The sequence below is a fragment of the Pieris rapae genome, chromosome 15, assembly GCF_905147795.1.
Source record: "Pieris rapae chromosome 15, ilPieRapa1.1, whole genome shotgun sequence".
Classification (NCBI taxonomy): Eukaryota; Metazoa; Arthropoda; class Insecta; order Lepidoptera; family Pieridae; genus Pieris; species Pieris rapae.
Window position 1 is genome coordinate 5639645 of NC_059523.1, and position 11932 is coordinate 5651576.

The following is an 11932-nucleotide window of genomic DNA, read 5'->3' on the forward strand; positions in this document are numbered from 1 at the left end:
GTAATTTAAGTTGTTAAAAGATTTCATTATTTGCCGATGTTTATACACGACGCACGTTACAAATTCTATACAAACAATCCTTGAAGTTAAATATCATTTGAAGTTATTTTTTTCAAGCTTAACGAGACATAATAGTTTGATGCAAGTGCAACTGAAACCAGGCATAACCTGGGGGTCTAGTCCTACCTACTGTTAATCTGTCTTGACTAGACCCCCAGTTCATGTTAGTTTACTAAGAATTTATTGTGTCACAAAGTTTGCTACAGACGTTAACATTCCAATGGAGAATACTTTATATATGTCAGTTGTCAGTTTGACAAACAAAATAAAAATTGTCTCGGGCACCGGGCGCCGGGCGGGCAGTTATCAGTCAGTAGGTCGATTTGAAGGACGTTGGTGAATTTTTAACAAGATTAAAAAGGCAAAATGGTTAAAGTTGACGTTAAATATACGAAGGTATGTTAGAATGTTATTTAGTTCAAAATTTCAAGTGTTACCCCAATATAAGTTTCGTTTTTTAATTTGTATATAAATATACAAATTAAAAATATTTCACAACGTATTACAGTAACATATTTCGCGCTTTAACGTTCACATTAAAATGTGAACTGGAATACAGCGATCATGTTTCGGAGAATCCAGAAGTATGATAATTTCTTGATTGTACACCGGTGACTGATAGAAATCATAATTGGTTGAGATCAAAAAATACCAGCTTTAGTTTGTCTTTAAATTTAAATTAGCCGGCTTGGTCACGAAACCAGTATTCGAATTGGTTGTTTTTCATAACAGATTTTATGTTTGAATAATTGTGATACTATAACCAAATCCACCAATTTTATTTTTGTATAGTATTTAAATGAAATATAAAATTGTATCTTTATTTGATCTTTGCTATTATAGTTATTAAGATTCTCAAATTATTTCCATAAAAACGGCTGCGAGCAATACAACAGACCAACAAAATACCGGTACAAAATCGTTTTATCGTCGAACAAAAACAAAACATTCACTTAACATTTTCACTACCGTTTGACGGTATAAATTACTTATTGATAGATTTTCAATACCTGTTGTCCAGTACAGTCTACGTTATTATTTGTAGGTACGTAGGTATTATGTGTGCCCAACGTTAATTTCTGAGAAAGCAAACTGTAATGATAAGACGTATTGTTGTTTGTGTTCACGAGGTCAAAAATCACATTTTTAGTAAACAAATAGATTTGTTTTACTTTAAAACTTTTTATTATTAATAAATTAGATGTAGACAGTAGATTTATATGTATATGTCGCGTAATTTACGTCTTTAATAAGAAACTACATCGCGACACTCGACTATAAATAAACGTTTTATTATTAGAACCCGCTTCGGCTAGGAGCTGCCTGACCTTAGTTAGGATTTTCAATGCACCAACAGGACTAAAATGGAATAGCTATCATAATATTTGACGATAGATTTTTGTATGCAAAACATATAAAGCTCTTTGAGTGCATTAAAATTTAAAGGGGACACGAATCGAAATAATCGGATAGAATTCGTGATTAATGTTTATACATATCATGTTTTATGTTTCACAGTTGTTTATCAACAATGAATGGGTAGACGCCATCAGCAAAAAGACGTTCCCAACTATAAATCCTCAAGACGAGACGATCATTATTCAAGTCGCAGAAGGAGATAAGGTACAAAATGCAAAGAAAAACAACATTTATATTGATACAATTTATGAACTCTTCATAGGGTAAGATTCAAGGTCTTAGCGTCTCTGCAAATAATGTATTGAATTTACATTTTTGTGAAAGTTATAGTTTGCGCTTAGCCTCGATTCTGAATCTTAATATTAAAAGTATTAGATATATTTGACTTTCCTGAAATAATATATAGCAACCAGCTCCGGACTCGTCTCTCAGATTCGACTGCCTTTTTTGAACAACCATGATACATAAATTTTGATAAATTATATGCCTACAACTTCATCATGCATCATTCATTTCCATATTTAGAATGATGCGGTCTAAGCGAGAACATAATCAAGCTAATTTTCTCGTATAGACGTTAATCATATATCGACCTTTCGTCCTTTTTTCTCCTACCTACTTTGCAAATCCGCCTGCAGTGAAGAAGTTTTTCATTTTTCGGGTCGATATATTATAGCATATACATAACGCACAAATAACGTTTAGTCTTTGTGTTTGTGTGTCTTTAGTCTTTGCTATAATATATTCACCCGTCACAGCCGTTCTTTAGAAAAAAACTCAAAATACATTTAGTAGATCCAACGATTTCCCTACACACACACAAACTTGACTATTTTATGAAAGTATTTCTAACGCTGACACCTTAGTAAATCAAAATTTTAATAGTCACTAAATTTATATTTCCACTCATCAGGCAGATATTGACTTAGCTGTGGCAGCAGCAAGAAAAGCATTCCATCGTTACTCGCCATGGCGCACTATGGACGCCTCGCAAAGGGGACTCCTTCTGCTCAAATTAGCTGATCTCATGGAGGCCCAAGCTAGATACTTAGCTGAACTGGAAACTTTGGACTGTGGAAAACCAGTCAAAACAGCTGAAGAAGAAGTATATTACTCTGCAAGCGTTTTCAGATATTACGCGGGAAAGGCGGATAAAATTCATGGAAATACGATACCTGCAGGTATATTTTAGTTTCAAACGGTTCCTATATTCAATCAATCAATTGTTAAAAATGTTAAATTACCAAGTATATATTATTGCATAAAATTTGGTGTTTTAGCGCAATTTAAATTCATTTTTTAATATTTTTCTTATATTATATCTACATAGACATTAAAATTAGTATAGTTTCATGAATAATGCAGTTTCACGTGTTCCTTATCGGTTGTTTACTGACCTTTATCACGGTTTTCAATACATATTTTTGATAACAATACATGATAGTCATGTAAGATTCTATTCAATTGGAGTGAAATCTCTTTTACTCTATTACAGTGTGACAGCTTATTAGCTAATTATTATAGATAACACAAACGTATACTAAATAACACGAGCAATATACAGTCCAATACTGAGATAAGGCTTTCTTTTAACCACCAAGGACAAACACCAATACAATTTACTTATGAAAATAGTGCCATTCCTATATTAAGTGAACACTGAACATGATAAACGAAATTAAGTGTTATTAAAGTAAGCAATATAACACAGCAACTACAGGAGATTAATATTGTGAAAATTTGTCAAATAAAGCAGTTGTTTTCCTGTGAAGAAAAATTGTGTCTAAATGTATAGGATACATATAAACAATACAGTAAATTTATTAATTAAATTTATAACACTATCATTTTGAACACTGCATAAAATGTTCGTTGCCTTTTATTCAATATTATTAAAACTGCATTATGAAATATTTTAGAAATAAAATAAATCAGTGGCGCTACAACCTCTTTAGGTCCTGGCTTCTGTTTTCTATTTGCTTCGGGATCGAACCTACGACCTCAGGTACGAGAGTCGTACGCTGAAGCCACTTGGCCAACAATAATCTATGTATATAATGCTTTCTACGTTCCAGATGGCGAAGTTCTATCTATGACGCTCAAAGAACCAGTTGGTGTCTGCGCCCAAATCATACCATGGAATTATCCAATACCTATGCTGTCATGGAAAATAGCACCTGCGCTTGCTGCAGGTACATTTAATTTAAAATAGCAACTTAATATATTCCTTTTAACAGTAATGGAATACTGTTAAAAGAATTACATTAAGTTTATGATATTTTATTTAATACTAGCAGACTCGGCCAAGCGTTGCTGTGGCTAAGGTTTTAGTTATATTACATAGTAGTAAATTATTCAAGGGAAACGGTAGGAGAACTTATGTGAAAGGTAGATTATGTGAAACGTTGTACTTTTAACACAGCGCCACCTGTTAGCGTATGTATTGCGGATATACATTGAGATGTAAGCTATCATATATTCTAAGTTAGATCAAAATGTGTGCAAATTGGATTGATATCTGTTCGGTAGTTCAGGATTCTATAGCGGACAATCAACGTGATACGTAATTTATATATATTAAGATTAGTACACGATTCCGACGGACTGAAGGCCTCTTCCAAGCGCTGTTTGGAAGCAGCTGATTTTACGGAACTACACATAAACATTTGCGTTAATATGTAACACAAAGTACTGCATATTAGATGAATTATCTGCTAATACTCATAATACTACAAATGAACTCAATTGTATATTATTCAGGCGGCACCAGTGCTACGTAAGATAACGGAATGTCTTTATGAATATTTGCACCTGATAGCATTATATTAACATTATATTAACATTATTTTAGCATTATTAAAGGTTATTAACCCGAAGAGCTGGAGTTATATCTGCACAATAGATTTATTTTCTAAAATATTATTAACAATAAAATTAAAAAAATACATACTGCATATTTAGAAATTTTAAATTAACATCAAACCAGATTACATATATACAACGACAGATTTAATAATAATGTTTAAAGAACTTTATTTCTCATTACAAATATGTATTTTATTTATATGAGAAACTTAATATGCATATACGAGCGAGATACACGTAGCCATTAGTCGTCCCAATTTTAGTCTACTATGTTCACTCTTACATGCATCTTTAATGCCTTTTTGAATTTAAACCCGCGAATATTGCGAATAACAAAAATAATATTAATAATTATATAAATATATAATAATAATTATATAAATGATGTGCCTAAGGCCATACCTCATGCAATATATTAACATACACATACGGGAATGGCCAATTTGTGTGAGTGTGTGCGCGCGTTTTTTGTGGCCATAAAATTCCTTGGATTATTATAATAGTAAACTTTGTTCATAACAAAATATGGTTGCGACAGAATTGATCTGACACTAATTACCACAGGGAGCCCAGTCTTGTGGGTGTAGATAACAGCTCTTCCGTAAAAGAATTAAAAAATATATATAAATATTAGGAATTTTTCACTATATAGTCGCCGTGCATACATTTTTAACTATTGCATAATTTATCCTATATATATATGTTAAACTCTCATAAGTGTTATTTAAATTTACGACTTCACATGTTAATTGCAATCTGCATAATATTACTACCTATGTGAGAAGCAACAATATATATAACTGCATAACGACTCAAGTAAACAGTAATAACTAATCTACCATTAAATAGTGATAAAATGTTTAAATCTTATAATATATTTAAATCCAAATTAGTTAAATTTTATAATAAAATTTTCTTAATTTATATTACGTTCGTTTGCTTTTCTGTTATAATATTATTTTCTATTTCTAGATGAGCATGCATTGAAATCAGTTGGTATATAGAACACAAAATCTATACTAATATTATAAAGAGGAAAGGTTTGATTTTTTGTTTGTTTGTATGAATTGAATAGGCTCCGAAACTACTTGGCAGATTTGAAAAATTCTTTCACTTTTGGAAAGCTACATCATTCCTGAGTGACATAGGCTATATTTCATTTTCAAAAAAATAGGCATCCTTACTAAAATTACGATAACATTAACATTTGTTTATTATTTGATACAATTCTAACAGATGGCGCTGAGTTAAAGGTAGTAGTTTGGCAAGACGACGTTTGCCAGGTCAGCTAGTCGTATATAAAATCGTAAATCGATTTCAGCATAGACGTCTAAGAAATACTAACAAGTCCTTATTGTGGGTAAAGTTATACTCGGTTATTTTATTATTTCAGGTTGTACATTAATAGTGAAGCCAGCCGAACAAACACCCTTAACAGCATTAGCAGTAGCTGCTCTCATCAAGGAAGCTGGTTTCCCACCTGGTGTGGTCAACATCGTACCTGGTTACGGCCCTTCTGCTGGTGCTGCACTGACGCATCATCCAGACGTCGATAAGGTTGCTTTTACCGGATCTACTGAGGTAAGGATTTTCTATCAATTTTTATTCCCATGCTATATACGATGTATCAACCTTTTTATATGGCAATTGGAACATGTTATCTCAGTAGCTCCTAAAAAAGTTTTTGCTAAATGAATTCCTTGCTACTAGCTTACTTAGTACTACTAAAACTAATAATTATTAGAGATAGCTATGTTTATTACAAAAGTACAATAAATTCTATCAATTATATGCAATTAGTATGCCTCAGCGGTGATATCAATTACATTGATTGCAACGTTTTCTCTTACTCCATGATTAGTATGTATTAACTTTATGAGGTTGTAAAGGTGTACTTGAAGACATAAAATGCGTATAAATTAAATAAAACGGCTACTAGTTTAACTACCATAACATTAAATTGGTGGAGGCCCGATGACTTGACAATTGACAATTATTTAGATACATTACTGTAATATATCATGTTATGAAGTTTTGTAAGTTTTTGTGAGAAATAAATCAATATTATCATTATTATTAAATATGTATTAAGTATTGGTTCTAAAGAAAGCTGGTTTTCCCAGACATTTTCCTTCAACGGTGGAGGGAAGGTTAAAAACTCGTATATCTTTATATATATATTTCTTGTGTGCGTGTGTATGTGACTGAACTCCTCCTAAACGACTGGACCGATTTAGACGAAATTTTTTGTGTGTGTTCAAGGGGATCTGGGAATGGTTTAGATTCACAATTTTGTCCGCTGGACAATGTTTTTTTAATTAATTTTCAATTTATTAGTTGTTGTTGATTTTGGAATGTTTTACATTGGATCCGACAGACGGCGCTACCATCGCAGTGTCAAAATTTTAAATAATATTCGAATTTTAATTTTAGTCTGTCCCGAAATTTAAAAAAGTTTTGTTATCATTGTGTTATATCGTGTGTGACCATGTGCTGGATCGTTAGATATTGTCATAACATTTGAATAATAATTTTCATCAAAATGGCTTATTAAAAATTGAAATTTTGAAATTAAAGACATGTAGACAGGACAACGTCTGTCGGATCCGCTAGTAAACGTATATATCCCTAAAATATTAACAGGTCGGACGATTAATCCTGGGTGCTGCACCAGTTGCAAATCTCAAACGAGTGACCTTGGAACTGGGAGGAAAGAGTCCTTTGGTTGTTTTTAACGATGCTGATGGTATGTATTAAAATAGAAACATATTGGATTTTTTTATTAAACTGAAGTAAAATAAATGTAAGAAAACCAAGACACTCAACACTTTTTGAAAAATGGTGATTAAACTTTTTTTTCTTCGGGGCTCATTTCTTTCAAGTCTTAAGAAGATACTAGAATTTTTTCAAATTTTTAAAATCACATGTTATGTTATAAATAAATATTTTTTATTGCTAGGCAGCAGCCTAATTAGCCTCAGGGTAATCAGGCCCTGTGTGTAATTGTAATTTATCCTATACCATTTATTTCCAGTTGAAAGGGCCGCTCAACTGGCGCACGCCGCTGCGTTTGCAAATGGCGGTCAATGTTGTTGCGCGGGAACGAGAACTTATGTCCAGTCCGGCATTTATGACCAATTCATTAAAAAAGCTGCTGAAATTGCCAATGAGAGATCTGTAGGAAACCCTTTTGATGATGTTCAACAAGGACCTCAGGTTAGCTCATTGAAACCATAATGGTTACATATGCATTGTTGTCATTTATTACTTCAGACAAACTTTTTTTGGGCACTGCTATTGCTATTGATAATCTGTGTAAAGAAGTTTCGTAATTTAACTAAAATATGCTTATCTATGACACTCGAATAGATCACCTTGCTCTTTGTATTCTGATCTGTAAATAGTCCAGAGCGTTTTAGAGGGTTTTTTAATAAAATAAATACCTTGAATAAGTATTTATTCTAGATATTTATTTATTTTCTTTAAAAAACGCACTATTAAGACTGGAACACAAACAACAAACTAAACCAAATATAAACTCCCAAGTGTGGCTATAAGTGAAATATGAAAAAGTTATGATTCAAGATCGAAATAACAGGTTTTTTGTACTAATTGCATGTATTAATCTAAGTCATAAACTAAGATACGTAGCAATAACTGTGCGTCAAACACAGCTACCTAAATTATATTTTGCAGACTGAGCAAAATTCATTGACATAAAAAACTATTCTTTTAGATAGACAGTGAGATGTATTCGAAAGTACTTAATTACATAAAGGCAGGAAAAGATGAAGGCGCAAAGTGTTTAGCGGGTGGTGATAAATTCGGTGATAAAGGATATTACATTCAACCAACGGTGTTCGCAGATGTTAAAGATGAAATGAAAATTGCGAAAGAAGAGGTAAATACAAAAGTAAAAGTACTACAAAATGCTAATGTTAAATATAAAATGCGCGATTTCTATAGAAAGGAATAAATTAAATCTTTATTCATAATTACAGACTACGACTAATGTTTAACTTTCCAATAATTTTTAGAATTATTAGGAATACAGGATTATTAAATAAAAAATAAATAAGGGTTAATATTAACATAATACTCATATTTGTTGCCGATTTAAATGTGAGCTATTTGCAGTTGTTAATGTACTTGCACACACCTCACATTTAGTTTTTGAATTTATGCTGCTTTTGGCGCGATGGAGAAAAATGAGGAGAGTGAATTTTTAGGATGCGCGCGTACATCAACACCCTGTATTCGACATCGTAAAGTTAGGTTTAGGTGCCATGGAAATCGATAACTACGTTCAAGTTGTATATTCTAGTATTTTTATATTTAGAACACATGTTTCATAACAGTATAATTAAACAGTGAATAAATAAATATTATTTTGGTGTTTTAAAATCAATTTCATATACGACGGTGATAATATTTACTAATAATTTATTTCTTTAAATACAATATTTTTGATTAATATTAATATTTATCGTTAATCACTACTGCATTTTAGTTATTTTTTTCCATACCCCAAAGAAGTATAACTTCTAACGCGTGTACATAAGTACACACTCTTTTTTTGTTACCATTTTATGAGGTTAGGTTAATATCATGTACTTAAAAATAGCACTAATTTTTCTTCAATATTTAGCAAATTAGTTATTTTAATTTTCTCCGAACAAAGTATATATAAATTGTATATTTACTAGATTTTTGGACCAGTGCAGAGTATATTGAAATTCGATACATTTGAAGAAGTAATCGACCGGGCTAACAATACAAATTATGGCCTGGGAGCTGGAGTCATCACAAATGACATTACTATTGCTCTTAGCTTTGCTAAACACGTCAGAGCTGGCTCCGTTTGGTAAGATATATGATAATACGAGCAAATTAATAGAGCAATTTTATTAGATTAAGTTTATTTTAACGTAACATCTTTTAGTAAGACAGATTCTTCATTTCGTTTCATTCTTCATTCAATCTCAAATTCATCATTGTTGTCAAATATAATATATATTATTCTTGCATAAGTCCCCCTCTATCAACCCTTTTCTAATAACCAAATAAAGAAATATCAAAATAAGGAAAATGTCAAAAATATTCATACAGATTGCCTGATTAAAAATTAAGAAAAATGATACTTAGATCATGCCTATTATTTTGATATTTGATGAATGTCAAATCACTCTAATACAAAATTCAACCATAGGCTATATCAATACTCTAGAACTTCCAATAGCCATAGACATCAATCTCGATCTTAATAATTAGTTTTTAGTTCAACGCGATCCAAAGCTGTGACATACGAATAGAGAAAATGATTGGATACATAAACGTCTGCTCTATGGTTTAAATGCCTACCTTAGTAAACATTACCAAAAATATTTCTCTTATGTGATATTGGATGTTAATAATTAATCATTTCTGTTTGTTTTAGGGTAAATACGTATGACCACGTAACCAGCCAAACGCCATTTGGTGGTTTCAAGGACTCAGGCCTAGGAAGAGAATTGTAAATGTTTAAAGATTTATATCTTAAATGAACTTTATCGAGGCGAGATCTTTAAAACGAAAATAACTTCAGATCTTTAACATACCTCTATTTCTATGCAAATATTCTTGGGAGTTAGTTTATGTGTTTTTTTAATAATTTTTTTTCCTTTTAGGGGTGAAGACGGTGTAAACCAATACCTAGAAGTAAAAACTGTTACTCTGGCATTACCGAAAAAACCCCAATTATAAAAGTTGATTGCTTCCCAACTCTGGAGACTCGGGCTGGCACCATGTGTCCAGAAATTATTTCTTAACGAAATACTTATAAATGTTATTATAAGAAATAAGTTTGTGTTGATTTTTAAAAGATTTCTTTAATTAAATAAATTATTAAGTGTTCCAAATCCATTAAAAGTATAAATATAGATCAATAAAAAAATAGCCTTTATTCAAGTACTACAATTAACTTTACGTAAGTACTACTTACGTATTACCTGATTATTTTTAATACTAGTACACGATCTTCGGTGTGTTACCACGTCTGTAATTTTGTATCCATATTTTACTGTATTTCACTTTAATTATTAACCAAAAAATAGAACTCCAAAGCTCGATTCTCTTCCACATTAGCGCCTTATTAAAAACATTTGGCACCCATACGATAGTCATTAGGCGGGTCCACGCAGAGCGAGCAGCCTCGTTTGCCGAGCGTACTCTGAAGGCACGGGCGGAAGCCTCGCGAAAGGTTTGCTCTCTCTATGTGGACCCGCCTAATTAAGCATGATACTGTAATTATTAAGTAGAAACATTTTAAGCTATTGCATAGATTTTATCGCAGGCATTGAGCGCGGCGACCGAATCAAGAAATTCCGTAATGAAAATAACCTAACACACTATGACGTAATAAAGGTGCGCATACTGCGTGTCACATCTCTCTGACGAGATCGGTAAGGTTAACGTAACGTAAGCGCGGCCGGTACGCGTTAGACACGAGACAGACTATATAGGCTTGTTAGTCTGAGTCTGGTATATTCAATTAATGTCAAAGAAAAAAAAATAGTGCATAAATAAATAAACAATTATAATTGCATAGATTGATAAAAAAATGCAATAGCTTTTTCGCGGCAGTCCCCGAGTGCCACACGTTTTGTTTTTTTTACTAACAATTATTTTTGAACACTTTATATACAAGATGGAAATGCATTTGCGCACGCCTTCGAAGTATGTACTCGACTGACCGACCAGAATTTGCTATTCAGAGACTGGAAGAGAACTTTATACGACTACTTGTAGTTCCTACAAGGCCAAACCGTGACAGTCTTTTTAATAATACATTTCGAAGCACTTACCGATAATCTTGTTCTGTTTCTCGGTGAGATGTCCAGACATCATGCCACACACGTGAGCGCCAAGTGAATGTCCCACGCAAGTTATCATTTTCGCCATCACACCACTTTGTGTTAGGTACGAGTATAGTTGCGCTGAACATTGTGCTGCTAGCCTAATAATTTATAACATAAACTTAAAGTTTTTATACATGGTATATTTATTTAATTATAAGTAATCTAACAGAGACAATACAGAAAGCCAAAACAGATTATATAGATAAGCAATATATGTATATAAAACAGAAAACAAGCAAGTGCATTAATGGAAACAGAAACATTTAAATATAGTAAAGTAAACTGAAATTTAATCTTTCTTTTTGAGATGGAAAAGATCAATATCCTGATAATGAATGTCATACTTCGATAAAACAGACACATTGGCGAATTAGGAACAATTTTGTGTATCTTGTCGCATACGAAGGAGTGATTTTAAAAGAAATTTACAATAGCAAATAGGGGCTGGGGTTTTAGGGGGTATGTACTTTATACAATTTTTTTCTCAAAAAATTCACGACTATACAATTTATATTAAGAACTAGAACTAACGAACCTAGAACCCAATCAACAAACTTAATCAAATATAAACTCAGTGACACAGTCACTATAACCGAAATATTGAAAAAAAACAATTTCTAGATTGAAATGTTATATGAAGGTATTTTTCATACGTATTGAAAATTACCTCTCACCGAGTGTACGACAAAAAC

The 11932-nt window shown here is 32.0% G+C and overlaps 2 protein-coding genes across 2 annotated transcripts in view; one reads left to right on the forward strand and one right to left on the reverse strand.

The window, feature by feature from the left end:
• Positions 1 to 11932, reverse strand: part of LOC110992248 (phospholipase A1) — a 33131-nt gene that overhangs the window by 15184 nt on the left and 6015 nt on the right. The window contains exon 5 of the mRNA XM_045631449.1: positions 11187 to 11338. Coding sequence (XP_045487405.1) covers positions 11187 to 11338 — 152 coding nt within the window. The remainder of the gene's footprint in view (positions 1 to 11186; positions 11339 to 11932) is intronic.
• Positions 335 to 10231, forward strand: LOC111000584 (aldehyde dehydrogenase X, mitochondrial). The gene is made up of 11 exons (XM_045631448.1): positions 335 to 456; positions 1579 to 1683; positions 2393 to 2660; positions 3555 to 3671; positions 5738 to 5925; positions 6988 to 7090; positions 7379 to 7560; positions 8081 to 8245; positions 9051 to 9208; positions 9782 to 9856; positions 10011 to 10231. The coding sequence occupies exons 1-11, from the start codon at positions 427 to 429 to the stop codon at positions 10084 to 10086; spliced, it is 1467 nt and encodes a 488-aa protein (XP_045487404.1). The 5' UTR covers positions 335 to 426; the 3' UTR covers positions 10087 to 10231.

Bases quoted from the DNA above. Each gene is read 5' to 3' on its own strand.
- LOC111000584 (XM_045631448.1), top strand. From the start codon at position 427: ATGGTTAAAGTTGACGTTAAATATACGAAG. The intron at 1,684-2,392 runs GTACAAAATGCA...TCCACTCATCAG, and splicing joins AAGTCGCAGAAGGAGATAAG to GCAGATATTGACTTAGCTGT. The intron at 3,672-5,737 runs GTACATTTAATT...TTATTATTTCAG, and splicing joins AGCACCTGCGCTTGCTGCAG to GTTGTACATTAATAGTGAAG.